The sequence below is a fragment of the Staurois parvus genome, unplaced genomic scaffold (assembly GCF_062004578.1).
Source record: "Staurois parvus isolate SC_StPar_1 unplaced genomic scaffold, SC_StPar_1.0 ptg000299l, whole genome shotgun sequence".
In the NCBI taxonomy this organism is placed as follows: Eukaryota; Metazoa; Chordata; class Amphibia; order Anura; family Ranidae; genus Staurois; species Staurois parvus.
The window spans coordinates 15,780,429-15,808,143 of NW_028318095.1; the positions used below are offsets into that span (position 1 = coordinate 15,780,429).

The window sequence follows — 27,715 nt, forward strand, 5'->3', positions numbered from 1 at the left end:
TAATTTTATGAAGACATTTTATTGATTTTTTTTATGTCTTATAATAGAAAGCAGAAAATATAGTTATTTTCATTTATATAATAGAAAATAAAAAAACAGTGGTGACCAAAGACCACCAAAAGAAGGTTCTATATTTCTATGAAAAAAATTATAGAAATTTCATGTGACTACAGTGTTGCATGACCATGCAGTTAAAGTAGCGCAATGCTGAATAGCAAAAAAAATGCCCTGGTCATGAAGGGGGTAAAATCTTGTGGAGGTCAAGTGGATACAGTATGTTGATGGTGACCTAGTAGTATACAGTTACCAGCATAAGTAAACAACGTGGATCAAAATTCAGCAATGATCTTTAAACCCTGGGCAGCGCACAGCTGTTACAATTTGTACAGATCATAAAAAGTTAATAAAGTGTGTAACACAAAGCTCTCCTGTCAGGGACAATTGTATGCTCTGTTAAGAAAACAGTTGTCTTCTTCCCAGGATCTGCTTCATTGTAAAGGTTAATTAGGTATGATAAACTACACCTGGTTTTCTGCTGGGGCAGTACATGCTACACAGCATTTATTCATCCTCACTCACTGGTTTGTAATGATGTCAGAATCCATTCGGCCATGCAATTTGATTTTATCTGAAAAGCAAAGGTCCATGAAGGGGCATTTTATGTTAGATTGAAAAAATACACATGGCTATTGAGTTCAAGCAAAAGCTATAAATTAATTAAAATAAAAACACCTTGCAATCTCAGAACCCTAAAACCACAGTTCATTCAGAGTTAGGGAAAAGTGTTGTACAATTTGTGGTATCAGGGAAAAAAATCCCTTACTGATCCCCAAAGGCCATTCCCCTGGATCAACACCCTACAGTGTTATTTATTTTGACTATTTGCAGCCAGTTACAAGTAGGTGCATTTGGAAACAAATCCATCCATTGTTTGAAGCAATCTACGGAGGTAGCGAACATTAGCTCCTGGGGAAAGCTATTCTACAGCTTTTACTGCAGAGAACCCTTGTACATCATACAAAAATAAACCTCTTTTCTTCCAGGCACAAAGGTTGTTTGTTGTCTTTTGATATGATCTTAATGTAAACAACTTTCAACCATCTTTACAATAAAGACATTTATATACAATATTTTTCCAAAATGATCATCTGCACCCTTAAAAAAATGGACCTGCGTTTACTAAATAAAGACTTGCTATCTTATAAAAATGTTAATTGTGACTAAGATTTACCCTGAAAAATATTTACTTTGCTCTGAATTCATGCACTCACTGTATCTAGGCTCTCCTGAACCTTCATAGTTCCATATCCGCAGTGTGAGATCTATGACTGCTAATCTCACAAAGGTTGGAGTGTAATTTGGTGGTGTCATTAATGTGATGCTGAAGGCTCTCCTTGCTGGAGAGGAACCTGTACCTGAAGACCAGTAGTGCAAAAATCTTCCTGCTTCTGCCATCTTACAGATCTGTGCTTCCTCCACCTCCTCTGCCTGATCATTAGTCCACCAGCCATCAGTTCACCACTCATCAATAGGATAACTCTACCATGAGGATGCAAAGCTGCTTCACCAATATGGCTGCCATCCACAAAGACACAGTGCAGAAAAAGGTATGATAAATCAGTAATGCGGGGAAGATTAGCTGCAGGAAGCATTCAAATCAATTGGCTTGCCTTAATACAACTTAAGCTAAAGAAAGGTAAGAATGAGCCCTAACGCTATATTGTGTGTGCTCAGGTTGATCATCTTCAAAACCTGCATTTATAATAAATGAATAAAAAGTAAAACCTTCATTTAAAAGTGAAGAATTCATTATATCTGTTCTAGACATAAAAAAGCAGGAGTTTATTCTGTCAAAGCAGTTTCATCTCACCTTCTGTAAAATGCCCCAGGACATTTTACGTGTTTATACAACAGTGCATTTTAGAGGGATAGGGCATTTTATAGGAGTATGTTTATGATGCAAAACAAAGGCAATAAGATGGAGGCTCCCTAATTATATAATTTTAACGCCTTTACTTTGACCGCATGCAAATTAGCAGCCTCACAGAACTGGTTTTTTTTCTCCTTGGTGCTCGTAATTTGCGTACTTGTCTTTTTGCTGGGAGTGTGCCATGTGCTCCTAGCACAAATATCGGGGTGTCACTGAGAGCTTCGGGTCCCGTTCTAAAGATCGGGACCCAGAATTCCCGATTCGGGGTCAACTGATTGCTGTGATAGCCTCTGATTGGTTATCGCAGTGATCAGTCACTGTAAAGTCCACCCCCCTTGTTTCTCTCTCTGACTGGAGGAGAGAGATACATTGAATCTCTCTCTGTCCTTTCAGAGAGAGAAAAAAAACAAGTGTGTGTACAAAATAAATAAATTAAAAAAATAAATAAAAATTCCTAGATCAAGGTTTGATCTAGGTCTGTGCCAGGTTTAGTTTTTGGGTCAGGGTTTTTCTTTTAAATTAGTATCAGTTAGTGGCAGGATAAAAAAAAAAACAAAAACAAATTGTGCACTATTGTTTCTAGGCTGTACTATAGGTACAAACAACAATGAACATACACACATGTGGTATCACTGCGATCATCAGGAGCGGGAGAAATTATATTGGGTTCTTTAGTGGTATGTGATGGCAGTAGCAAGAAATATACAGCTAAATTTAAAAAAAATTTTTTTTTTACTATTTTGGGACAGTTTTCCTTTGGTAATAAAAAAAAAAAATCAGGAGATATCCATTACCATTTACACCAAATGAAAGCCTAATATGTCCTGAATAAAACAAGGAATAATTCACCTCGATTTACAAAGTAGTTGTGTACAGTTTTGCTAACACATATCAGAGTTGCAAAATTGTCCTTAGGCGTTAAGATTTGCATTACCCTTAGGCACGAAGGGGTTAATGGGGGTAATGAGCATATCTAGGTGGGGCACAATAGAACTCCATTAACAATATAGGCAAAAGAGGCAGCTGCCCCAGGCCCACCAGTCCATTGGGGCCCACTATAAGATTGGTGCACAGCGCATTTGTATGAGAATATTCAAATTTCATAAGGATAATTCCAGTATGATTAAGATGTAGACATTTTTTACCTGTATACTTTATTCACTATCCATATTTTCAACTCCATCCAGCATGATGATTGCACACCAACATAAATTATGATCTGAATATTATATTAATGTTGTCTTGTAGCCCTGATGAATGGACACCTGTTGATCCCCTGAATTGTGCAGGCTTTAACTGAATGTGACCGCTAATAAAAACAACTTCTGCACTTTGCTATAAAATATCTGGCAATTCATTGCACACTAGTTGTCAGGAAGAAGATTAAATTGTCAGTTGCTGACGGTGGACAGTGTCACCTTCCATCCAGCAGCAAGCTACAGCTGCGTTCTGCATGTTGAATGTCCTTTTTACATTTTTTATTCCTTTTATTTTCATGAAAATAAATAAAACATCAGAAGGAAACAGTCATGCCATCATGTCTATTCGGCTGATAACCTTTTAAAAATATTGGTCCATTTTCAATATCTAAAATTCATAATCTCATTCTCACTATACATTCAGCTTTAAACTATACTATTTATGGAAGGTCCCATGTCTTTTCTTGCAATACATACTGAAAATGATGCCAAAAGGCCAATTCTAACAAAAAGTGACATTTCAATTGATTTGAGATTCAAGTGATTTTTGACAAGATGAATCACATGCTGGTTTCAGACATCTCTTGGGGACTTGGGTAAGATAATATCTCCACCTCACTATAACTGATTTTGCCTGATTGCCACTATAAATGACAGTGAAACACCTTCCTAATGGATCCTCCATTTAACTAGAAAAAATAATTAAGTATGGCCTCGTTATTAGGGGTGTAGACACAAACTACTTTGGACCAATATTACCAGTTCAGTTCCCAGGAAAAATATGAAGCTGGCAGCCTTCTGGTGTCCACCTTTAATTGATTTTGGGTGTATTTTACTTTAGCGAAAACATGTAATGAGAAACATAAGGAGGCTGCATTACTTTTCTTTCTCTATTCTGAAATAACTAGTTGCCTGGCTGTTACGTTCACCCTTTGGCCTTGATACTTTTAGTGACTAACTCATAACAAGTCATATCAGGATTTCTGCCTTCATACTGGCTAGAAAAGTCTCACACTGTAAAAATGCATTAAAGTTGCAGATAACTAGCCAATTACCATTTTCAGAAGGAGGTCAGCAATGGCAGCCATGCATCTTTCTAACTGTGGGTTCCCTTAAAACATATGTATAAAATGGCATAATGACTGGTGTTATAATTGTTTTGCACAGTTCTATCTCTCAAAAAATGGCTTTTTCTTCTTTGGTCTTTGCTTCAAATGCAAAGCCAGCATGACAAAGGCTGTTAAAATGATGGCAGCTCCAGTCACTGTGTATGCAATTCCCAGGAACATGTTGCTTCCTCCACACCAAGAGAGTGTTGAAAGAATTGCGTATTTTCTTCCACCAAACTTTGACACTGGAAAATCTAAGAGTGCAGGTTAAGAACATAATTTATTCCAAGTTATGCTAGTAAGAGAAAGCAGCACCTCCATTCTAGAGCTGTAGCAAAGTAACATCTATCACAGCCTTTCTCAACCTTTTTTACCCCAGATTAACAATTAATTTTCAGGTCTGGGGGAAGCCTTACTGAAATAATTTCATGGGAGGTTAGTAGCAAATATACCCTTTACAATGGTGGTATTTAGGATGAATGCCACCCTTACAGTCAGCTGAAAAGTTAATTGATGCCATGCTGCTGACATTGGCAAGTGGCTTTGGTTCTGAAATTATCCAGGTCATCAGCCACAGCTCAAGGAACCACTAGCAACCTCTGGAGGAACCCTAGCTGAAAATGGCTGATTTATTAGGTGGAAAGGATAACAGTCTGTGAAGCAGCACTGAAAATTGACACACCTGGGTCCCTAAAATATAAGCCAAGGACTGGAGGTTCAAACCTGTACCCACTGTTCCAGACTTGACATCACACACCACAATAATGATCTTTATAGCAAACATGCCCACCCCACTACTACCTTCAAGCTATCTTCAAGGAATGGCTGACCAAGGGACAAAGCAGGGTCCATTGGTTCAGGGCCTAAAGCAGGTGTGCAGAAGACTGTCAACAAGTAACAGTTAAGCCAGGATGGGGTCCCCATACACATGAGAGAGAATAGGATAGTTCACCATGGGGGGGGGCTGGATTAAAGAGCGCACATGCTCCTCCACGACACAACTGTTCTACCATAACTGTTTCTGTACACTGTTTTTGAACAACTGCTTTAAAGGTCCTCTAATGATCAGAGGAAAACCCTTCAAGCGCTTTAACCTCTTTCACAGAAATTGATTTTAATGAATTTCCTTGGGCTTCACTCTCTTTGGGTGTAGCAGGCCGGGAGCCAGCACAGATATCAGCTGTTTGTTTTTATTTAAAGAAAAATCACTAGATGATTTTTCTACCAATAACCTACAGCTAACAAGTTCATACGTGTTCAAAGAAAGAATGTAACTGCATATTGGTACAGCGGCTCTTTTCCTGCAGTGTTATTTTATAAAGCTCACACCTAAGAGTCATTCAAAGAAAGGATACTATATTCTACGACGTAGGTATAATTCCCAGCAGGGAGGCCATTAGAAAACGTTTGTACACGGGAAAGACGACCATAGAGTTTTCTGAAGGACGGGAATGCGGCCACTCTCATCCAGTTTATAAAGTCATCATTTTTGTACGCGTTGTTGTTGGGGTCAGAGGGATCAAGTTCGTAAGCAGGCTTTTGCCAGTAGGGAGGCCTGGCACTTCCTGCAATAAAAGAAAAGTAATTAAACCAACTATACCAATAACAATGTACCTAGGCAGAGGTTTCTTGCAAATCATTTTTTTGCCATTTGGTGTAATGATTTGCACATTCTGCACAAATGTCACAACTGTAACATTTTGAAGTTTATGTGAAGCCAAATCCTTTTTAATGTTTTATTTTTGGCAGTCTGTGTCTGGAGAGATTGACTGTGTTTGTCTTAATAGCCACTCTCTCTGGTACAGAAAGTGATGGGAAATCCAAAATCGTTTTTAGTTGAAACTGGAACAGAAGGCAAGTGAAAAGCTTCAGATGGAAACACACTTTCTGATGACACCTGTCTAAGACCTTACTCACATGTGCGGCAACCCTTGCCGCCCCTCTGAAAAGTGATCCACGGTTGAGGGGCTGGTAATAGGTGGCTGCGGGTGATATGTCACCTCCTCACCGCCTTTTTTAACCCTAAAGAGGCTGAACAACCATGCCACAGCCAAATGCAGTATACACAGTTGCAACACAACGTGAATGGGTTGCATTGACTGGAAGTATTGTCAGCCGAACACTACAGGGGGGTTAATGTGTACAGCCCTGAGTGCTGCATGTTTTTAGGCAGATAGTCAAGGGGTAGTTCAGCCGCCTGTTTCTACTACCCCCTGGCCACCCATGTATACTAGGCCTAAGAGGGTATATCCCCTTACCTTGAAAAGATCTCCTTTCTTTGGAACAGTAAGTTAAGGGAAGTCTTCCAGATGGGCAACTATTCCAGCAAGAACAGAGAAAAGGGGCTTTGGCTTTACATATCTTTCTTACAACATTTTCTCTAATACAGCAACCTCATCTCAGAAATATTTAAATACACTGCTGGAAACTTAAATGAATGGAGAACTATATACCTGCCAAGAGTGTTTGTTTATTTGTAAGTAATGCATAAACTATTGTAATCCACCCATTCTTGCTGCTGTATATCACTGCCTATCATAGGGAGCCAGACAACACTTTTTTTTGCAACGCTGCAAATCCCACCTCCTGCATTCTTCCATCCTTGTGGCTGCATGCGCAGTGAGGAGGCACTCTGTGCCATATTGTGTATGGTTCTCTCACAGCACTTGAGCAGACCACAACAGGGCCACAGAGAGCAGCAAAACTGACAGAGGCTTGAACCCTTTTTCACTCTACCGAAGACTTTTTTGGCTAGAGATACATTTTAAGTTCAAGCTCATTCTGGGTTTAGGAATACAGAAAGAGATGCTGGTGTAATAAAGTCCACCTTTTGCAAAAATGTAATAATTGCACCCACGTTAATAAAAAAACAACAAAACTTGCATTTATTACATTTTTGTGTTCAAGCCTGCCGAGTATTTCAACAATGATCAGTGCATTGTGGGTGCAGTGTGTAGGCTCCTGCACGGTTTACTCCCAGCTCCAGGTCAAAACAGAAAAATGGACCTTCTGTAATACGGCTAAAATAAGTAGGCAATGAACTACAAGTGTGGTGATGTCACTCTACTTGTGCTGGTGTGAGCTGTCTCCACAGAGGCAGATGGAACCTGTAGACTTCCCATTCACAGATCCCGTTCAATGATTGATACGGCTGTCCAGGTGGAGCCACGCACAATTGTGTTAAATTCAAATATCAGATGTAGGTAAGTGGGGGGTGGTTTGAGGATGGAAGGATTTTGAGAATGCAACCACAAAATATAGGTGTAACATAAAACATGGTCCCAAAGGAGGACTACGCTTTGTAGCTGGAGAACTTATTCTGGAACCAGTTACAATCACCTTTTAAAGAACTGCTAAATCATTTAAAGAGAAACTAACTACCTAGGTGAAACTAAATTCTATCTCTCTATGTTAATTATATAATATATCTATATATTATTATATATATATATATATATAATTCTATGTTAATTATAAGTCCATGGAGTCCAGCATTGTCTTTCCTTCTGTAGTTCCCCTTGCGTCATGGCGCTCTGCTTCTGTGCAGACATCTTGACATGTTTGTCTTCCTGATTTCCATGTCCATGCACACCACTGGATCTCGCACATGAGCAGATATAATAACAAGTTTCTGCCAGGTCCCAAATACTTCATCCATAATAGATGAAAATCGCACAATACATCATCCCTCATTAAAACACTGGCTCCTGAGATGTGTGATGTGGACATCCCAGAAAGCAGCGGGTGGCCGATCCCTTTGTCACCCCCACCTAAGAGAAGAATCAGGAAGTGGCAGGCCACACCACAATTAACAGTATTTATTCTGCCTACAATAAACTATCTGCTATTGTGTAAGGGGGATGGGGGAAATATAATATTTTTATACAATAGAGTGCTAGGCTGAAGTCTTAGTATTTATAGTATAACTTCACTGTATCTGAGCATTACAAACCAAAAGTGCTATTTCATTCATTTTTAATATTCAAAGCAAACTCCCCCATTCATCCATGTCTCCATGCTTTATTTTGCAGAAAAAATGAGAAAAAGACCCCCTAGCATTTCTGGCCATGGCCATCTTGAGTAAGGGCAGATGATTCAAGTAGTTCCTGGAATCCATCTGCCCTTAGTTCAAGCCTACAAGCAGGAGGGTGTGCTTAGCTGAGAAAGCCCCTCCTGTAGACTCCTGGGGTATATGACATCATTTGCTTAGGCATGGAAATCATGAAGTGATTAAACAAATGTACAAAATTAGTTTAAAACAAGTAAATATGATATGCTTTCCAATCTTTTTACTAAGATAGCAGCAAAAGGATTAAAAGTAGTCAATGCTGACTGAAAAAGGGAAGTTCCACATGCTCAAGGTTATGGTAACAACTCATCTTTGGTCTTCTCAGCTTCTTAGACATTCCTGAATAGATCCAGTGGCTCTGCTGTGTGGTTTGTATACTTTACCTGCAAATGCCTGTATTAGGTTGTCTGTTGGTTTGGGGTTACTGAACTTCACATTTTTATCAGACCACCATGTGTTTCCTGTCCTGAACAGAGGGACTGTGATCTTGGTAGAAGAATCAGGATGATACAATAGTGATATTGTGTCTGAGGATGATAAACAGCATGTGCTGAAACATGTGCAAACACTCTCAAAAATATAAAGTGTGAAAGTGTCAAGTGGATGGAGATAGAAAGAATGTGGTGCGTGTACGAGAGAAAGAGAGAGAGAGAGATGGAAACACTATGAGATGGCCATTGAAATAGGTACAGATTTTCCTGGGTTAGTGCCAGTAGTGTGTACTATATCAGTATAACAAACAAATAATTGACCTGATCTAAATCAGCCATTCTCAACCAGGGTTCCATGAAATCTTAGGGCTCCTCTAGGAGTTGCTAGGAGTTCCTTGATCTCCCAACTGATGGTGCCTGCAAAGTTTTGGATTTAAACCCACTTGGCAGAGCCAGTGACATGACACCAATGATCTTTGTAGCCATCTGTAAGGATAGCATTTTTACTTTGAATGTAAGGGGGCATTATTCCCACTGATTCCCAATAAATTAATTTGAGCAGGGGTTCCCTGAAAACTGAAAATTATTTCAAGGGCTTCTCTGGGGTAAAAAGGTTGAGAAAGGCTGATCTAAGTATATTTTCTAATAATGTTTCAGCTCACCATTAAACATACTGTTTGCAATAGCACCACAGGGAGCCATTGGGGTTCCATTAGTGTAAACTGTAAATGGAGCACAATAACTGAGTTTCTTGATGCTCTGAAAAAAATAAATACAAAGGTTTGTCTAAAATGATTCCTATTGGCATTAAATTACAAATCAGTTTTATTTTATGAAAAAGTTCCAGTCTACAGTTTAGGTTTCTATATCTATGTGTTTTCACACTTTTACTCATCTAAAATAAATGACTGAAAACTGTAATAGATGTATTTTTATACCAACTATTTTAATGTGGCAAACATGTAGGCAGTCATGAGCAAGTGTAACCTTGGTGCATCAGAACAACCTTAATTTTGGGAGTGAAGACATTCAACTCTCTGGGTTAAACAACCTTGTGCTGTAGCAGACATTTCTATTATATTAACCTTTGTGGTTCAGTACATTTGGAAAAACACACATTTTAATCTTCAAGATTGGGACACTCTTTTAGTATGCTGTATGGAGACCCGCCGGGGTAGGAAGCAGATGACTGTGGTGAGAGACGGCAGTTCTGGAAGGTGGGAGGACAGATGCACTTCGTGTCCCTCACTTTGTGGCTTGTCTCCATATTAGAGTTTGCTAACTCGGGGTTAGATTAGTGACCTGGCCCAGGGAGTTGCAAGGGCAAGGCCTTGCATTCCGAGGAGTGTGATGGCTTACTATGATGTATGGCTATGGAATTAAATGAATTATGAATGCAGAGTAGTACTAATGTTCAAATGTCATATGTTAGGGAGGTATGTACACGAGTGGCTGGTGAGAAATGAACCATGTTCTGCATTCCTATCTTAAAATGCTAATGCATTCAGAGGAGAGAGACTGGGCCATCAGTGTCTGTTTGTACCGAGAATAAAATGGTTATTGTTTGGGAACCGAAATGTGGAGAACTACTTTAATGGCTGGTAGTCCCTGACATCTAGGGGGCAAACTCCCAATGTCACCACCCTAACATATTAGTATTGTCATGTAGCTATATAACTTTATAGTATGATCTTCCAGTGCACAGAGCACACAATTGGCCTTGAGAACTTGGCAGTCACAAATTGGAGCTTCCAGTCAAAGCTATTTATACAGTGGACATTGGGTCCAAACAGTGCCAGGCAATGGATAGCCTGGGGCAGAGGTGCCTTCATGGCAACAAAGCAATTGTGTTTTAATTTATTTTAATTTTAAGTGACCTTCTCCTTTTTTCATGCAGGGCAAAGTAAAAAGATCGGTTGCCTCCATCTTCTTTTCAGCTGCATATACCTTTCTTTATTTCTGCCCATCAGTGCTCCATTCAGTACTCCTACATGATGGATGATGTTAGCCCTTCCTCTGAGCTCCAACACCAACTGACACTAGGTATTTTATTGTTGACTGCAACAGAGAAAAGCCCTGCAGGGAAGCGCTGGAAAGGTGAGTATAAAGTGGTCGCGGGAGGGTTTTACGTGGACACATCGTCCTCTGATTGGGCTAGGAGTCCGCATTTATTTAAATTTGCAGACTCCATCTGAATATTCAGTTTTCACAGAAGCAATTTTAATACTTAAAAAAGGTCAAGCTTTACATTTCATCAGCTGTATTCTTAATATAACTATATTCTGAAACCTGTTTAACATGTGATTGGAGATAATGGATGTCAATCAGCAGATTGCAGGTGCAATGCAAGGCTCCTGCAGACACTGCCTACAACTTTCAGCCCGTATCTCTGTTTGAAAGCTGTTGGAAGTGTCAATGGATTATGCCCTTGCAGTTCATTGAGAACTACAAGTCATCTTCCGTGGTGGAAAACAGGACTTGTAGTTCATTCATTCACAGATATGTGTAAATGAATGACCTGGCTGTGTGGGCAGATCGGGTGTGAAGCAGGGGATCATCGGGTGGTGTGGGCAGGTGCTGTCTAGTAACATGTAACACCCTACATATGGGTGTAACATGTAACATGTTACTAAAGGTGACCCTTTAACATAAAAACAGCCTTTGATATCACTTTAAGCTGTCCAAATGTAAAATCTCTGGTATTGCGATTTCCAGTATATCATTTTCCAAGAAAACTTATCTTCAGCGTGTCTATTAATAGATATCACTATAACGTGACTCAGGATGTGAGGCGAGGAGTGCTGAGTAATAATCACACTTTTACAGCGTGTTGCTCCTGTAGATGTCATTGCACAAACAGCTTTATGAGTTACTTCTTGAAGTTTAACTGCAGCCAAAAGCATTTTTTTAAAATGTTGTATATGTAACCAGGTATGCTGTTACTGAGTTATGTAGAACATTGAGTTGTTACTGTGAAAGTTGCCTGAGAAAGTTTCCTTCTTTCTGCCACAAGATGAAGTTTGTTGACATACTGTGCTTCTGAATTACAAAGGGAGAAAAATTAATGCTGGGATATGTAGTTTGTAATATAAATAGTGCCAATATATCTGCATAGAGAGAAAACTACAAGTTCCAATGCAGCTGGAGGCAGAAGGAGTCTGCAAGGAGCCATATAAATTAGAAAGCCCGGGAAAGAGCAGGGGCTTTTTGCAGGATCGCAGCCACGACAGTAGGAAGGCATCAATGATTAGCATTGTATACTGTAAGTTGTAACACCACATATGTAATGTATGTTCTACAATGCCCATGTGGTTTAAGTATGTAGGATGGACCAAGAGACCTCGTAAGAAGAGACTGGCCATGCACATTAATAATATATTAAATGTTATAAGCATCATAGTGTTTCCTTGCACTTTAAGAAGGCACATAATAAAGATCCTACAGGATTACAGTTTTGGGCAGTGGATATGGTCCTGCTACATTTGAGAGGATCCAATAGCGTGAGGGAAGTGTCCAAAAAAGGAGTGGATTTATAAACCTAACCCCCGGAATCCCTACAGATTAAACATAGAATTGGATTTATATTGTTTTATTAGTAATTATTGATGGTGTTAATTTTTAGAAGGTTTATTCTAACATTCAACTCCCCGATTAGAGAAGAAAGGCTTGGAGCTCTACACAAGATAGCACAGATGACCGTTTACCCATCCTCTTGAGAAAGTTCCTGCTGGACAAAAAATGTCAAGGAGTGGCCTAAACAGTGTGTGTGCAAGCTTTCAGAGAAGCCAAGTTTGAAGGAAAACCCTGTCTACGAGAACCGCTTTGATCTACGTATTAAATGGCAATGGCATGTGTTGGGGGCAGTGGAGATCCAATCACTTTTGAGATATGCTATTTGCCCTTCTGAGTTTATGAGTGACTTTATGTTTTAATAAATATAATTGTGTGTATGGTATTACACTATTCAGTGTTTTTTCTTTGCAAGCTATAATTTGGAACTTTGAATGGAGCTGGTCATCGGATTGGAGGGAGCTGGAAGAAATGAATTGATAACCACTTAACAGAAATCTTGAGCTTTATATGCTGATCTAAAGAGATGTATAGAGATGCTATGTGATTTGGTAAGTTTGCCTGTTGAAGGTAGTGGGTCACAGAGCACCTTTCAAGCACATATTGAACGTGTGGAAAATCACACAGCACACTGAGTGAAGATTGGATGTTCATTTATTCAATGAAGTGGACCTTTTTTTTATGAGTCTTACTTCCTGTTTCTGGTCATGTAAACAAAACTATCAGGTGACACAGAACCAGCAAGGGAGTCTGGGTATCGACTTCCTCAGTGTACTTTGAGTTGTTGTTCTGGTCTGAGGTTTGAAGGGGTTGTGGAGGGGTAATATGGGGTCTGAAGAGGGGCTAATCTGGGTTTAAAGTAAAGTTTAGGGGGCTGGTCAGAAGTTCACTGGTCATAAGTTTAAACTGGGACTGATACTGGGACTGATCTGGGGTCTGAAGAGAAGTTTAAAGGGGGTGCTGATCTGGGGGTTACAATGTTTTTAAATGGGGTGCTTATCAGGAGTCTAAGGGTCTTTGTTCTGTTTAAAAAAAATTAAAAGTCATCAGACACAAATACTGTAAAAGAATACTCACCTGTCCAGGGATCCAGTGCCGTCCTTACCCGGACTGATCATTTGCCGGTCTTCGGGTTTCCAGTGCCTGCATGTTCACTTTGGTTTCTTGTGGCCTCACAGCTGACTTCCTGCAGCACTTTGTGAAAGGTTCTGAAGCCTCCTGGGACCTGTGATGTGTCGCTGAAGGTTACGGCCAAGGAGGAGGGGGAGGAGACCCACTTCCGGTTGGATCCATCAAAGCAATTCAACAGAAAGTGGATGTGGGTACCTGTCAACCCCCCCACTTAAAAAGTGCCAAAAATAAAAGAGGAGAAGGGAGTAAAGCAGAACTTCCCCTTAGGATCAGCCCTTTAAGGAGGGAGAATTTGATGTCTAAAAAGAGGTGAAAAGAGGGTGCTAAACTGTGGTCTGAAGGGCAGTTTTAGGGGGGCTGGTTTGAGGTCTGAAAACTACTACTACACTATGTGCCTTTTCTTTTTATACGTCTTCAGATGATAAACAATCCTTATAAGGAAACCAACCTCAGAATTGGTTACATTTCTCCCAAGTAATTGGGTATCATATTTGGATATTACATATCGGCGATGATTCTGGAAAAAATTGCTGAGTCCGTAGTACATGAAGACATCCCCCTGCAGAAAAAGAAACATCCTATGTTAAAATGATGAACATTTGCATTGGACTTTGGCATTAAAGCCTTGCTTCTATGTCTGATTGTGGGTAATTATATATGTGAGTGAAAGTAGAAATATATACCAATTACATTTGCAATCTCTGTTTTCTTTGCTCTTTGCTAATTATCTTTTTTTTGTGCTGTATTATGCTTTCTGTGCCAGATATGCTGTATTTACTTACCTTGAAGTTCTCTTTCACACTGAAGTTGACAGTACAGCTGCATGGCTTCTCTGAATTAGAGGAATTAATTCTTAGTGTTGTACATTCTGAACAATAATCTGAATAATTTATCTGTGAACAGAGAATAGCAGAGGCTTAACCAATAGACTGATGTCAAGTTTAACCTTACATCATAAGCAAAAATATTTTTAATTTCTTAACCTCCTTGGCGGTATGATTCTTTCCGATTTTTTGTGCTGAAAGCGGTACCATTTTTTTGCATGGAAATATGTAGTTTTTTATTGTAGGCTGTAATTTTTAGGAATAACTCACTGAAATCTGTCCGAACAAGAGTCTAGTAAACATTCCGGATATGATAAAACTTGAAACACGAAATCATAAATTATAATTTAATAATCATAAAAAATAATAATATAATAATAATATATTTAATTCAATAATATAATCAAACCAAAAACACTGAAATTTGAAATACAGAGGCAAATTCGCACATCGCTGAGCAAAGTCGCAAAATCGTTTTCAGTGTCTGATGACGAATTTCCCCACAAATCATTATCACTCAATTCTGCAAGTAGTTCTGATTTACTATCGCTGTTCTCTAGCTGGTCTACAACCGCTTTTGACATAAAGGGACGCTTTTTGGACGCCATGGACTTTTCTAAGTTTCCAGGCAGAAAGAACAGTCAAAATGCAGACAGGGGACAGGACAAAGCAGTAGGGACACATTGCGGGAGCGAAGGACAAGGTAAGTGCTGCAGGGACTCCTTGAGCAACGCCACATGGTAAGCCTGAGTGTAGCTCGGGGTTACCGCTCTTGGTACTGAAATTTTACCCCGAGCTACACTCGGGAATACCACTAAGGAGGTTAAAGAAAAAATCATTTTAAAAAATTCACAGAAATATTGAGTAATTCTAGAATAAAATGTAACCCTGGAGTATATGAGCTATCAAGTACTACTTCAAGGTGCAAACATCAGTATCTGTGTCACAAAGAATGTGCAAAGTATCCAGGTTATCAAGCATAGTGGTTAGTACTTCTGCCTTGCACCACTGAGGTCCTCAGTTCAAATTCCAACCAAGACACTATCTGCAAGGAGTTTGTATGTTCTCCCTGTACTTACATAGGTCTCTTTCCATACTCTCCTCAAGGCAAGAATGGCTTAGCACAGGTTCCCTGTGTATTTTGTTGTGTGTATCAAGACTGGTAATAATGGCTGTTTCTGATATATTGAGAAATGATGGTAGGCAATCCTACCTTTTATCTTCTGTGCGGTTTTCACTTTGTAGATTAAACCAAAAGGACAGACCAATGTCAGCACCTGTGGTAGTGAGCTCTTATTGATCCTCAACTTGGGGTTCTCCAGGGCGTGGAGTCTAAGCCCCAGCCTGTTTGTTCACCAGGGCCCCTGATGGTGGGAATGGACTTGCAGCAAGCTGGGACCAGGTTGCGGCACCCAGGTACGCCCAGTTGAGTTTGAGGAGACCGCTCGCAGGAGCAGAGTATAAAGGGAGGAGACAAATGGAATCCGATAGGCAAGCTGAGGTCAGGACAGGTGGAAAACAAGCAAGTCAGCAGGTCAGAGTACGAAGCCGGGGTCGGTACACGAGTAGTCAATGTAGGATTCAGACAGTAGTAACACACAGGAGCTCCAGCAACTAGGAAGTTGCTGAGGCAAAGTGGGCTGGACTGAGCATGTGTTATATAGACAAGCAAACTAGGAGGTTGGCCAGGAAGTGATGGAAGGGAAAAAAATAAAACCCAGAGGATAGCAGACGACGCCCATAGGTGAGCACAGACAAACCACACATGAAAAAGGAATCAGGAGCAGACAGGAGGTAAGAATAAACACACAAGAGGCTGCAGGCTAACTTGTGACAGTACCCCCCCATCTTACGAGGTCTCCCCACTTTCCTAGGGCCAGGCTTAAGGGGAAACTTCTGATGAAAAATTTCCAGCAGACGGGGTACAGAAACATCAGTAAGAGAAATCCAACACCTCTCCTCAGGACCATATCCCTTCCAGTCAATTAGATACAAGAGCTTCCCTCTGATGAATTTAGAATCCAAGATTTACTTGACTTCATACTGATCCGAAGTACTCGCTATTGGGGAAGGGTGACGATGATGATGGGAAAACCTGTTGATGATATACAGTCTTAGAAGAGAATCATGGAAAACATTAGGGATTATCAAATGTGAAGGGAGGTGAAGTTTGAAAGCAACAGGATTTTAACCAATCCTCTCATCACTCTCCCCAACCACCAGGTCATATTGGACCGTTTTTCGACTATATCTGGCCTTCGCATTACTTTGTTTAAAACCACGGCATTGAATATTACGCTCCCTGCCAACCTGGTTGAACGGTTGCAGACACAATTTCCCTACCATTGGGCATCCCATTTCCTGGTTTATCTTGGCGTTACACTTACTTCCTCCTACTCTGCCTTATTTTCAGCCAATTATCTCCCCTTATTGCGCTCTGTTACTTCCCTGCTTCATTCTTGGCAGTTTCCGTCTTTATCTTGGATTGGCCGGATACATGCTCTCAAGATGACTATCTTGCCAAAGATCCTGTACTTTTTCTGCACTGTCCCTATTCAGGTTCCTGCGTCTTTTCTTTGTGTACTGCAAAGCCAGATTCTCCATGTCATTTGGGCTCATAAACATCCCAGAGTGCTTAGAGACACTCTGTATACTCATAGATTACAGGGAGGTTTGGGAGTACCGCATGTTTCTAGATACTACTTGGCGGCTCAGATTTCCCAGCTGTCTATGCTTCATGCCAAGACAGATATCCCAAAATGGGTACTCTTGGAATTACCCAACTGTGCTCCCCTTTCTTTAACTACATTGCTTTTGCTCCCACCTAAGTTGCGCCCTCCGGATTTGAGCCCTATCATGCTTCACAGTTTACGAACCTGGGATTCTGTTAAATATTCGGGTAATTTGATATCATCGTTTCTACCTCTTTTGCTGATTACACATAATCCTCTATTTCTGCCAGGCCTAGAACATCCCTCTTCTTTCTCTTGGTGGACCTCCCATGGCTTTGTCATTGTACATGATTTTCTGAACGCTCGTATGTTTCCATCATGGGAATCTCTTCGAGAATCAAGGGGGGTCCCACCACGGGAATATTATCGATATTTGCAGTTGCGCCACTGGGTCATATTCTTCTGTCGTACCTCTACATATCCTTACCGCAAAACGCCCTTTGAACACGTCTGTCAGCATTCCCCAGGGTCCCCTGGTCTCATTTCTGTAATTTATGCCTCCCTTAACAGTAGGTCCTCCTCACCACCCCTGTCTTATGTCTCTCAATGGGAGCGAGATCTGGGTGTCTCGATTGCGGCGGAGGATTGGCGTAGGGCCTGGGGGATGGTGGAAAAATGTTCATTCAATACAGTCACTCTGGAGGTAGCCTACAAAGTTCTCCTGCGGTGGTACTGGGTCCCGGCTCAGACTGCTCACTTTAATCCGACTGGCGGAGATAAGTGTTTCCGGAACTGTGGTCTACATGGGGACGTATTGCACATTTGGTGGTCATGCCTGCGATTGATAGGCTTCTGGTCTAGGGTTTTTGGTTTGCTACAAACGCTATTTCATACTACGTTCCATAGGGATGCAAGGGTGGCACTCCTGCACTGCCCAATTTTGGGTCTGTCCAGGTCTCAGCAGAAATTGACATCCTACCTATTTATTTCAGCCAAACGTGCTATAGCTTAAGCTTGGAGAACCCCTTTGGTTGTCTTCCAGGGGGTGAAGACCCGGATAAATGCTATGTTGATCAATGAACAGATGTCTAGCATTCTTCATGATTCTCATCCAAGACTCCTTAAGGTTTGGGAACCTTGGATACGTTATTCCTTGCCATCCCTGCCTCCTACCAGTTATGGCCTCTTATAGTCGCTGCCTGTGCTAGCCCTGGATCCGTGACTCTTCTAGTTTTCCTTTCCGCCATGTTTTCTTTCTGATTCTTTTTTTTTTCTCTTCTTCTTTCCTCTTCTTTTTCCAGTAATGTGATGGATTGCTGCTGCTATTATTTGGTTCTGCTTTTTGCCGTCCCTCCTTGATGTCATTGGACATTCCGCTATTTGGCTAATACAAGTCAGCAGGATGTATCTAATTATGTGTTATTGTTCTGCTCTGCCCCTGCGTGGGCGTATCTTGAGCTTGTTGTATTCTTAAAACAAAACTCTCTTAATAAAAATATTGAAACAGAAAGCAACAGGATTGACCTGGCAGAGGATGGTAAATGGACCAATAAAACAAGGAGCAACTTTCATAGATGGTACTCGTAGACGGATATTCTTGGTAGAGAGCCAAACCTTGTCACCAGGGAAAAATTTGGGACTCACCCAGCGATGACAGTCTGCAGCTACCTTGTACTTGGAAGCTGACAGATGTAAATTCATGCAAATATTTGCCTCAGAAGGGGCAAGAATGGGAGAACATAAGACAGGAAGCTGGGCTGGAGCAGACACCAATAACCAGGATGAAGGGTCTGGTGAGGAGGCTGCCAGGAAGCACAGAGGAGTAGGCGTGAAGGCTTTGATTTGTACAGTGGCAAGACAGGTTGTGCAGAACCAGAACCTGAGGTAATACAGGGGACAGAGGGCACTGTAGGGTGTATGGGGGCAGTACAGGGGACAGAGGACACAGTAGGGTGTATAGGGGTGGGACAGGGGACAGAAGGCACAGTAGCTACTAATGTGGAAACCACGGCTGGGTCCAAAGCAGCTGAAGGGAGTTTTGGGGTCTCAACAGTCAGGGCACATGAAGCTCGGAACTCAGATGGTACAGAGGTCACAGATGTTGGGGTCTCCACCCATCCAGAAAGTAGTGAAATAGGAGCTTCGAGCTGCACAGAATGTAAAGGGACCGATGGTTTGGGCAGCAAAGAGGGCAAGGGACTAGAGGTGGACAGCACTAGAAGGTGGCCCGCAATAAGAGTAGGCAGGGGACCAGCTTTACTACAAGAAACATCTTGTAAGACCTGGCAATGTTGAGGGAGGATTGGAGAGATGGTGGCCTCAGTCACAGGTACAGTGCAAGGTGGGAGCACCTTAAGGAGACAAGTCCGATTGCATTTTGACCCCCAAGACAATACTTGGCCAGAGTTCCAGTCAAGATTGGGTGAGTCTTTCTGCAACTATGGAAGTTCAAGAATGATGGGACTAGAAGACTTAGGGAGGATCATGAAAGAGATTTCCTCACGATGAAGAGCGCCAACATGCATAGTTATGGAAGTGGTTCGAAAGCGTAGAGGTCCTAAGGCCAAGGTAGAGTACTGATTGGGGTGTCATCAAGGGGACAAGAGGAATGCCCAATTCAGTGGCCAAAGATTGCTCGATGAAGTTCCCGGCTGCCCCAGAGTCCACATAAGCAGAAACCTGGTACAAGTTCAGAGCCCATTGAATGGAGACAGGTACGACAAATCGAGGGAACATGGCGGAATTCAGGTTCTGGTCTAGATCACCTCCCTCAGAGTGACCTAGACCCGAGTTTCCCGGACGGACAGAACAGGACTTAATTATATGACCTTCAGCCCCACAGTAAAGGCATAGACCAAATCTTAGGCGATGCGATCGCTCTTGTGGAGTGAGGCGTGTTCGGACTAACTGCATAGGCTCTTCTGATGTCGGTACAGTTGCAGAGGTAAGTTGATCAGGGACTTTCTGGAAAACAGGAGCAAAAGAACCCACTGGGGGGTGATGTGGACGAGCCCTTTCCTGATCTTGCTCCTGGAAGTGGATATCGATTTGGATGCTAAGAGCAATCAAGTCATCCAGGGAGGTGGGTATGGTTCTTGCAGCTAGTTCGTCCTTAATACTGTCTGCTAGACCCTGCCAAAAGGTTGCAGAGAGGGCCTCATTATTCCATGCCAATTCCGAAGCGAAGGTGCAAAACTGAACTGTATATTGTCCAACAGACATGCTACCTTGACCAAGCTGAAGAAGAGCTCCTGCGGCAGATGAAGTCCTGCCGGGCACATCAAAGGTTTTACGGAAAGGTTGCAGGATGGCTGAGAGGCTGAAAACAGTTGGATCTTGACACTCCCACAGTGGCGAGGCCCAAGCCAGTGCTTCACCAGAAAGGAGGGAAATCATGTACGCCACCTTGGAACGGTCAGTAGAAAAATGGTGGGCTGCTAGCTCGAAGTGAATTGAGCACTGATTGATGAAGCCCTGACAAACTTTGGGATCACCAGAGAAGCGAGGCAGTGGAGGCAGCTGGAGTTTTGAACGACTGTGTTCCACTGGAGGAACAGCGGGGGTTGGAGCAGCAGGAACCGGAGCAGGAACCGAAACCAGAGGGTGAGGAAGTGGACACAACCTGCAGCTGATCCAACCGGGAGGAGAGTTCTTGCAGACAGTGCATAATTTGTTCTTGATAGACTTGCTTCAGGAGAGGCTGCGGTGTCTCCGAGGAGCTCAGGGCCTGAGCAAACTGTCAGCACCTGCTCTTATTGATCCTCAACTTGGGGTTCCCCAGGGCGCGGAGTCTAAGCCCCAGCCTGCTTGTTCACCAGGGCCCCTGATGGTGGGAATGGACTTGCAGCAAGCTGGGACCAGGTCGAGGCCCCAAAGTACGCCCAGCTGAGGTTGAGGAGACCACTCGCGGGAGCAGAGTATAAAGGGAGGAGACAAATGGAATCAGATAGGCAAGCCGAGGTCAGGACAGGTGGAAAACAAGCAAGGTCAGAGAAAGAAGCCAGGGTCAGTACACGAGTAGTCAATGCAGGATTCAGACAGTAGTAACACACAGGAGCTCCAGCAACTAGGAAGTTGCTCACGCAAAGTGGGCTTGACTGAGCATGTCTTATATAGACAAGCAAACTAGGAGGCGGGCCAGGAAGTGATGGAAGGGAAGGAAATAAAACCCAGAGGATAGCAGACGATGCCCATAGGTGAACACAGACAAACCACACATGTAAAAGGAATCAGGAGCAGCAAGGAGGTAAGAATAAACACACAAGAGGCTGCAGGCTAACTTGTGACAACCAAGACATAAATCAAGTATATCAAGTACATGTGAGTGGTTCTTGAGATTGTATTTTGCCCCAGAACCAGAATGTCTACAATTGTTACCTTTAAACATACAGTTGTGTTCACAATAATAGCAGTGTGTTGAAAAAAGTGAATAAAGCTCAAAATCCTTCTAATAACTTTTATTTCCATACACACAAATGCATTGGGAACACGACACATTCTATTCCAAATCAAAACATGAAGAAAAATATATCAAATTTGTGTTGTTCCTCTAAAAAAATTGAAGAAAAGTGAATATTAGACTGTTCAAAAAAATAGCAGTGTTTGTATTCTTCTTTACAAACTCAAACATTCACTATATAAACTGAAAAATGTTTGAAGATTTTGCTTTCCTTTGAATCACTTAATTAATATTTAGTTGTATAAGCACTGTTTCTGAGAACTGCTGTACATCTGTGTTGCATGGAATCAACCAACTTCTGGCACCTGTGAACAGGTATTCCAGCCCAGGATGATTGGACTACATTCCACAGTTCTTCTCTATTTCTTGGTTTTGCCTCAGAAACGGCATTTTTTATGTCACCCCACAAGTTTTCTATTGGATTAAGATCCAGGGATTGGGCTGGCCACTCCATAACGTCAATCTTGTTGGTCTGGAACCAAGGTGTTGCACGTTTACTGGTTTGTTTGGGGTCATTGTCTTGTTGGAACACCCATTTCAAAGACATTTCCTCTTCAGCATAAGGCAGCATGACCTCTTCAAGTATTCTGATGTATTCAAACTGATCCATGATCCCTGGTATGCGATAAATAGGCCCAACACCGTAGTATGAGAAACATCCCCATATCATGATGCTTGCGCAGCCATGCTTCACTGTCTTCACAGTGTACTGTGGCCTGAATTCAGTGTTTGGGGGTCGCCTGACAAACTGTCTCCGGCCACTAGACCCAAAAAGAACAATCTTACTTTCATCAGTCCACAATATGTTGCGCCATTTCTCTTTAGGCCAGTCAATGTGCTCTTTGGCAAATTGTAACCTCTTCAGCACATGTCTTTTTTTCAACAGTGGGACTTTGCGGGGGCTTCTTGCAGATAGCTTGGCTTCACATAGGCATCTTCTAATTGTAACAGTACTCACAGGTAACTTTACACCTTCTTTGATCTTCCTGGATCTGATTGTTGGCTGAATCCTTGACATTTTGGCTATTCTATCCATTCGAATGGTAGTTTTTCGCTTTCTTCCACGTCTTTCAGGTTTTGGTTGCCATTTTAAAGCATTTGCGATCATTTTAGCTGAGCAGCCTATCATTTTCTGCACTTCTTTATATGTTTTTCCCTCTCCAATCAACTTTTTAATCAAGGTACGCTGTTCTTCTGAACAATGTCTGGAACAACCCATTTTCCTCAGAATTTCAGAGAGAAATGTAACCAGCATGTACAACATTTGCTGCCTTCCTTCCCTAAATAAGGGCAATAATTGCCACCTGTTTTTCAAAGAATGAATGACCTCACTAATAGAACTCCACACTGCTATTATTTTGAACATGCCCCTTTCAATTAGTGATTCAATTACACAGAATCAGCAGCATGCATGTCATGACTGTTGGGTCTGTTGGATTTCTATTACTCTACTACACCTGCTAGTAAATTATTTGCCATGTAGAAATATCATTTCTACCAAAAACAGTGATTGATCAGGTTAGTGATGTCTGACTGCTATTATTTTGAACACAACTGTAAATGGATATTGAATGCATCCCAGACATGGGAATCACACATTTTTGTCCCCCAAAAAATGGGTCTCGAAATGAAGGTGTTATTTAAACTCTGCCTTCACATGCCAGTGTCTTAAACCCCAGTTCCATCTAAACATTTGAATGGGAACATACTGCAAAGTTCGGAGTGTTACAATAAGCTTTTGATAAATTATGGCAATATTTTTTAACGCACACGCTGGATGTGACGTCAAGGTGGCGCTAATGTGTTTCGTAGCATGCGCAGACTTGTCTGAAGAAGAAATGTCTGCACTTGCTCCGAAACGCATTACAGCCCCCTTTACGCTACGTCTGGCGTGTACGTTCCACACCTCTCCTGGAAGTACGGCAGCCATCTTGCCCGTGCGTTCCACTACACTTAATACCGCTGGTGGGCTTAGTGTGCTTTCTTGGCATTACACCTGATGAGCCTTTATCTGACTGCTATCTCGTAAGTGCTTTTTACCTTTTATGATCCAATAAACTGCTGCATATTACACTTAGAAGCGCCTTCCTTGCTGTTTACTGTTACTAGAGCCTGCTTCTACTCTTGAAGAGCTGCTCCAGTGCTCTCTGTGCTCCCATGTCATCTGGTCTTCCTTCCCCAAACTTGATGCCCAGGATACTTTTCTCCTAGAGGTCATACCTATGCTATCTCTTCTCAGAATGTTTCAATGACAGTGTAGATAAGGCAGACGAGGTTCAGAGTAGACAAGGTCCAATCTGTAGTCAAATGTAGGCAGAGTTCAGAGAATAGTCGATATCCGATCCAAGGTCATAAAAACAGGAATCCAAACAGCAGAGTAGGACAGACAGACAGAGAGTTTGAGCATGTATTACACATGCTATCACAAGCAAGAGACTGCAGGCTTGGCTGTCCTAAATCAGGTTTGGCCTTCACCTAGAGACTAGCTGCATAAATCACCTTGCAAGTTGACAGGCAGACAGGGAGAATGTATAACAGCCAAAACCAGGATGCTGGAATGAGACCAGCAGCTTTGATGGAGCAGGAGCGGTGGACGCTCCTGACAATTCCTGTTCCCTATGCGCCTGTTCTAAAAGATTGTAGGTGAATCTGTATCAGAGGCACTGGAATCAGCGGAATCCAAGGTTGTCTCTCTTGCTGCTTTGGTGAGTGCTCCTCTTGTGGAGAGACAGAATCACCTCTAAATTTGTTTGGTGTAAACTTCTGCATCAAATTTTGAAACACTTCTGCTGTTCTAATTACTCATGAAACAATCTTTCTTTCAATTCTTTTCTTGGTGGTTGAAAACTCCTTAGTAGAGGTTGGTGTTTGAAGTTCACATTTAACCCATTCATTTCAGACATTGACTGAACATAGAAGAAAAAAAAAAGAGGTCTGCTCAGCATCATTTATCAATACGCTAGGAGCAGCCCTTATTACCAGTCTTGAGAAACCTTACAGAAAAAAAAACACAAGGAATCTGAGCCAAGATTTGAAAAAGAGGCAATCATATTCTTAACTTGAAAATAAATGTAAAGTTTGGCGGATCCAAAAATTCTCTTCCTTGTATCCTAAAGGGTTAAGCAGGGGTTATGACCTTTTATATGTGATGGGTATATTACATTTGCTGAAGTCACAGAGTTGCTCCAGTTCGCTCAATTCTCAGGGTTAGAGCTGGTGGAGGACAGCGGCAGCACCAGACCGATGCTGCAGCATGGAGGTGAATAAGTATGTTTATTTGTATGTTATTTATTACAGGGATAAATTCATTTGTGTCTTTACATCTGCCTAGAGTTCAGTCTATGGGATTGTCATCCTGATCCTGGCCTTATTACTTTGTGAGTCACTTACCTGGAACAAGCATGCAGCCAGTGAAGTTGAAATGTTTTATCTCACAGCATGCACACTAGTCCATGACAGAGATTAGTGAAACCAGAATGAGACTGGCAGACCCAGAACCTGCCCCTATGTAAGTTATGGCTAACTCCACATTTTAATCTCCATCCAGGGTTTTTTACATTTCTATTGACCACTGAGGCAGCCTTTTATAATGATAGGCCATTAGAAATATATGCCCTGTGGGAGGGTGCGGGCAAGCTTGGACACTAGCAGGAGCTTTGCCTAGTCATATTGTCCTGGGGATAAAAGGGCAATGGAGGAACTACAGGCTGCTGAATGTGCGTTCACCTCTAGGTGCGTGCGCTTTATTCTTCCTGACTGCTTTTTTTCTTTAAGTGACATTATCTTAAAATAAACCTGCAGTTGCTAATAACCTATAAAACTGCAACTTACATGGCATATTGGGCACCTCGAGGTTCTTGCATGTGTTGTTCATTTTAGTATTCCCAAACATTGATGTGTTCAGATATATAAAATAGTGGTCCGTGACCTCTTTTGGGCACTTGTTTAAACTGCTCCCCTCCTGCACCTCACTATTGCCTTATTGCTTAGTTGGATGCCCTCACTAACCAATAGGGAGGTGCAGAAGGCTTGAGGGGTCGGCTAGAGTCAGTGGAAGGGGGAGATTCTGAAGGGGGGGGGGGGAAGTCTGATATGCAGGTGGTGATGTAATGGGGGGACTGTGATGTAAAAGGAGCTGACTCTGAAATGATTGGTTGAATCTGATGTGAAGGGGGAACTCCCCCATGTGACACCAAGGAGTGGGTGACATCATCATCCAGTGCAGATGTTCTTCAATAAATGCAGTTCAGGACTTGGGTTTCTCTGGATTTTGCACACTTTTAAAGGGTGCTATAACTGAAAAAAAGGTTGAGAAACGGTGGCCTAATTCATATGCTTTTCATTGCAGCCATATGGAAATGTAGAGCAGAGGATAAAATGATGTTGGACATTCTCTCTTTTTACTAGTAACACCTGGGTGTGGGACCCCACTGTGTGAACATGGCACATGGTCACTGTTTTTACATTCTTTTTGCACAGCGCCCTAAGGACCAGGCCTTTTGGCTAGGACCAGGGCAATTTTTGCTACGGGCCTCAGGGCCTGGTCTGTGCACAATTTGGCACGGTACCACTTTTTTATTTTCTATTTATTTAATTTATTTCACCTCCCACGTTTGTCACTTTTTTCTTTCGCTTATGTGTGTGTTTTCACGGATGGAGGGTGTGGGTCCTCGGGCCTACCCTAAAGTCTAGGGGGAGGATGTGTGGCCTTTTGGTTCCTTCCTCCCCTGATCCCTAGGGGGCTTTTCTTCGGGAGAGCCCCCTGACCAAGTACTGTGTGTCTGGCTTCGGCTGGACACAAGGAACGGTGGTCCACCAGGCCTTTTGGCCAGGAGGACCAATTGGGAACCTTGTCCCCGTCAGGAGCTTTGTGCCCCGGGGGATCAGGGTAAGCGGTCCAAGCCCCTTTAGGGGTAGGACACAGCACACCCCTAAGTGCACTTTTTCGTGTGGTGTTTTGCACTTGCACATTTTTTGTGAACACTTACGGGTTTTTACGTTTATAGTTGCACGTTTGCGGACTTAAAAAAAAAAAAAAAATTCTCTCTTTTTACTGCACCCACAGATGCTAGATCCAGCCTTGCATGTAAGCAAAATGTTCTACCAGTGACAAAGCAAATTCCAGTAGGAACCTGCATTAGCTATCATAAAGAGATTGGCTGTAATGCATATGAAATGAGAACATTCTGTGAATTCAGTCTGAAATTGACCACATTTTTTAAACATTTTGTATTTCTTTACCGCTAAGGACTCTACTGTTTTATCCAAATTGATGGCATAGATGAACAAAGTTTCATTTTATTTAACCTGTTCACGCTGACAGTATGCAAATATGCAGCCTCTCGGCAGAGGTGCCTCGCAGAAAAGTCAGGATCACAAGTAGTCCCAATCATGTGATCGCTGTGACAGCCAATCATGGCATTCATATAACCCTAAACCCACCCCACCTCCTGGTGTCACAAACCCCTTAAAGAGCTGGCACCAAGGGGGTTAAAAAAAAACCCCATTATAGTCATTGGATGATCTAAAAAATTTAGCAGAAAAATAAATGTGTACTGGTCACTTAGTGAGTGTTAAGTGGTATCAGTTAATGAGGTGCTAAGGGTATCTAATAATATCTCTACTATTGGAACATCAGAAAGCCCACTGGTTGAGTTATAATAAATCCATTGCTTCCTTGATTCTACAAGATGTTCAGATGTGCTGCTGGGCAGTACTACGACTTCCTAAAATGTGATTACTGTGAAATTCCCTTGTCTGAGAGCCAGCACATACTCTACAATACGCAAGACTTCAAATACTAGACCTTCGTGTTCACATGGCTCAGCACCTTGTGTTCCCTGTATACTAGTTTATCAGCAACAATGGAGTTTTATATAGCAAGGTGAAGATGACCTCATGCATTATACTTATTCTTGAGAGAACAAACCCTACGCATTTCACAAGCCCCATTTTCACTTTGGCTGTATTATGTCTTTATATAATAATTATTTGAATATTTCACTCACCCATATTTCTTTAACATTGGCCGTTGCTACAACCCAGCTGATCCCCACAGCCAGACAAAAGAGTCCAATGATGAAGAAAGTGCTCAGCACAGACTCGGCAGTTAGTAGAGGTCTCCAGGCTGGTAGCCTCTGCTGTTTGAAGGCTGAATTATCTGGACATCTGGATATTGGGAGGCCATCCTTCTCCTCCTTTTTCTTTTTTCCCATGCTTTACCAGCTCCTGAGGTTTTGTATTTCCCAAATGAGAAAATCATACACTGTGCTTACTCTTCAGTCCCTGTCACTGTCTTGATGCAAGTGGAGTGAATCTTTA

At 41.9% G+C, this 27,715-nt stretch overlaps 1 protein-coding gene across 1 annotated transcript; it reads right to left on the reverse strand.

Moving 5' to 3' along the window:
* LOC149457914 (cell cycle control protein 50C-like) lies at positions 1–27,715 on the reverse strand. Its single transcript, XM_089682956.1, has 7 exons — positions 27,403–27,715; positions 14,222–14,332; positions 13,888–13,998; positions 9,401–9,497; positions 8,691–8,834; positions 5,594–5,803; positions 1–4,492 (listed from the first exon to the last, which is right to left on the reverse strand). The coding sequence occupies exons 1-7, from the start codon at positions 27,607–27,609 to the stop codon at positions 4,299–4,301; spliced, it is 1,074 nt and encodes a 357-aa protein (XP_089539082.1). The 5' UTR covers positions 27,610–27,715; the 3' UTR covers positions 1–4,298.

Bases quoted from the DNA above. Each gene is read 5' to 3' on its own strand.
- LOC149457914 (XM_089682956.1), bottom strand. From the start codon at position 27,609: ATGGGAAAAAAGAAAAAGGAGGAGAAGGATGGCCTCCCAATATCCAGA. The intron at 8,835-9,400 runs GTGAGCTGAAAC...TATCATCCTCAG, and splicing joins TGCAAACAGTATGTTTAATG to ACACAATATCACTATTGTAT. The intron at 4,493-5,593 runs GTATCCTTTCTT...CTGCACTCTTAG, and splicing joins TACCTACGTCGTAGAATATA to ATTTTCCAGTGTCAAAGTTT.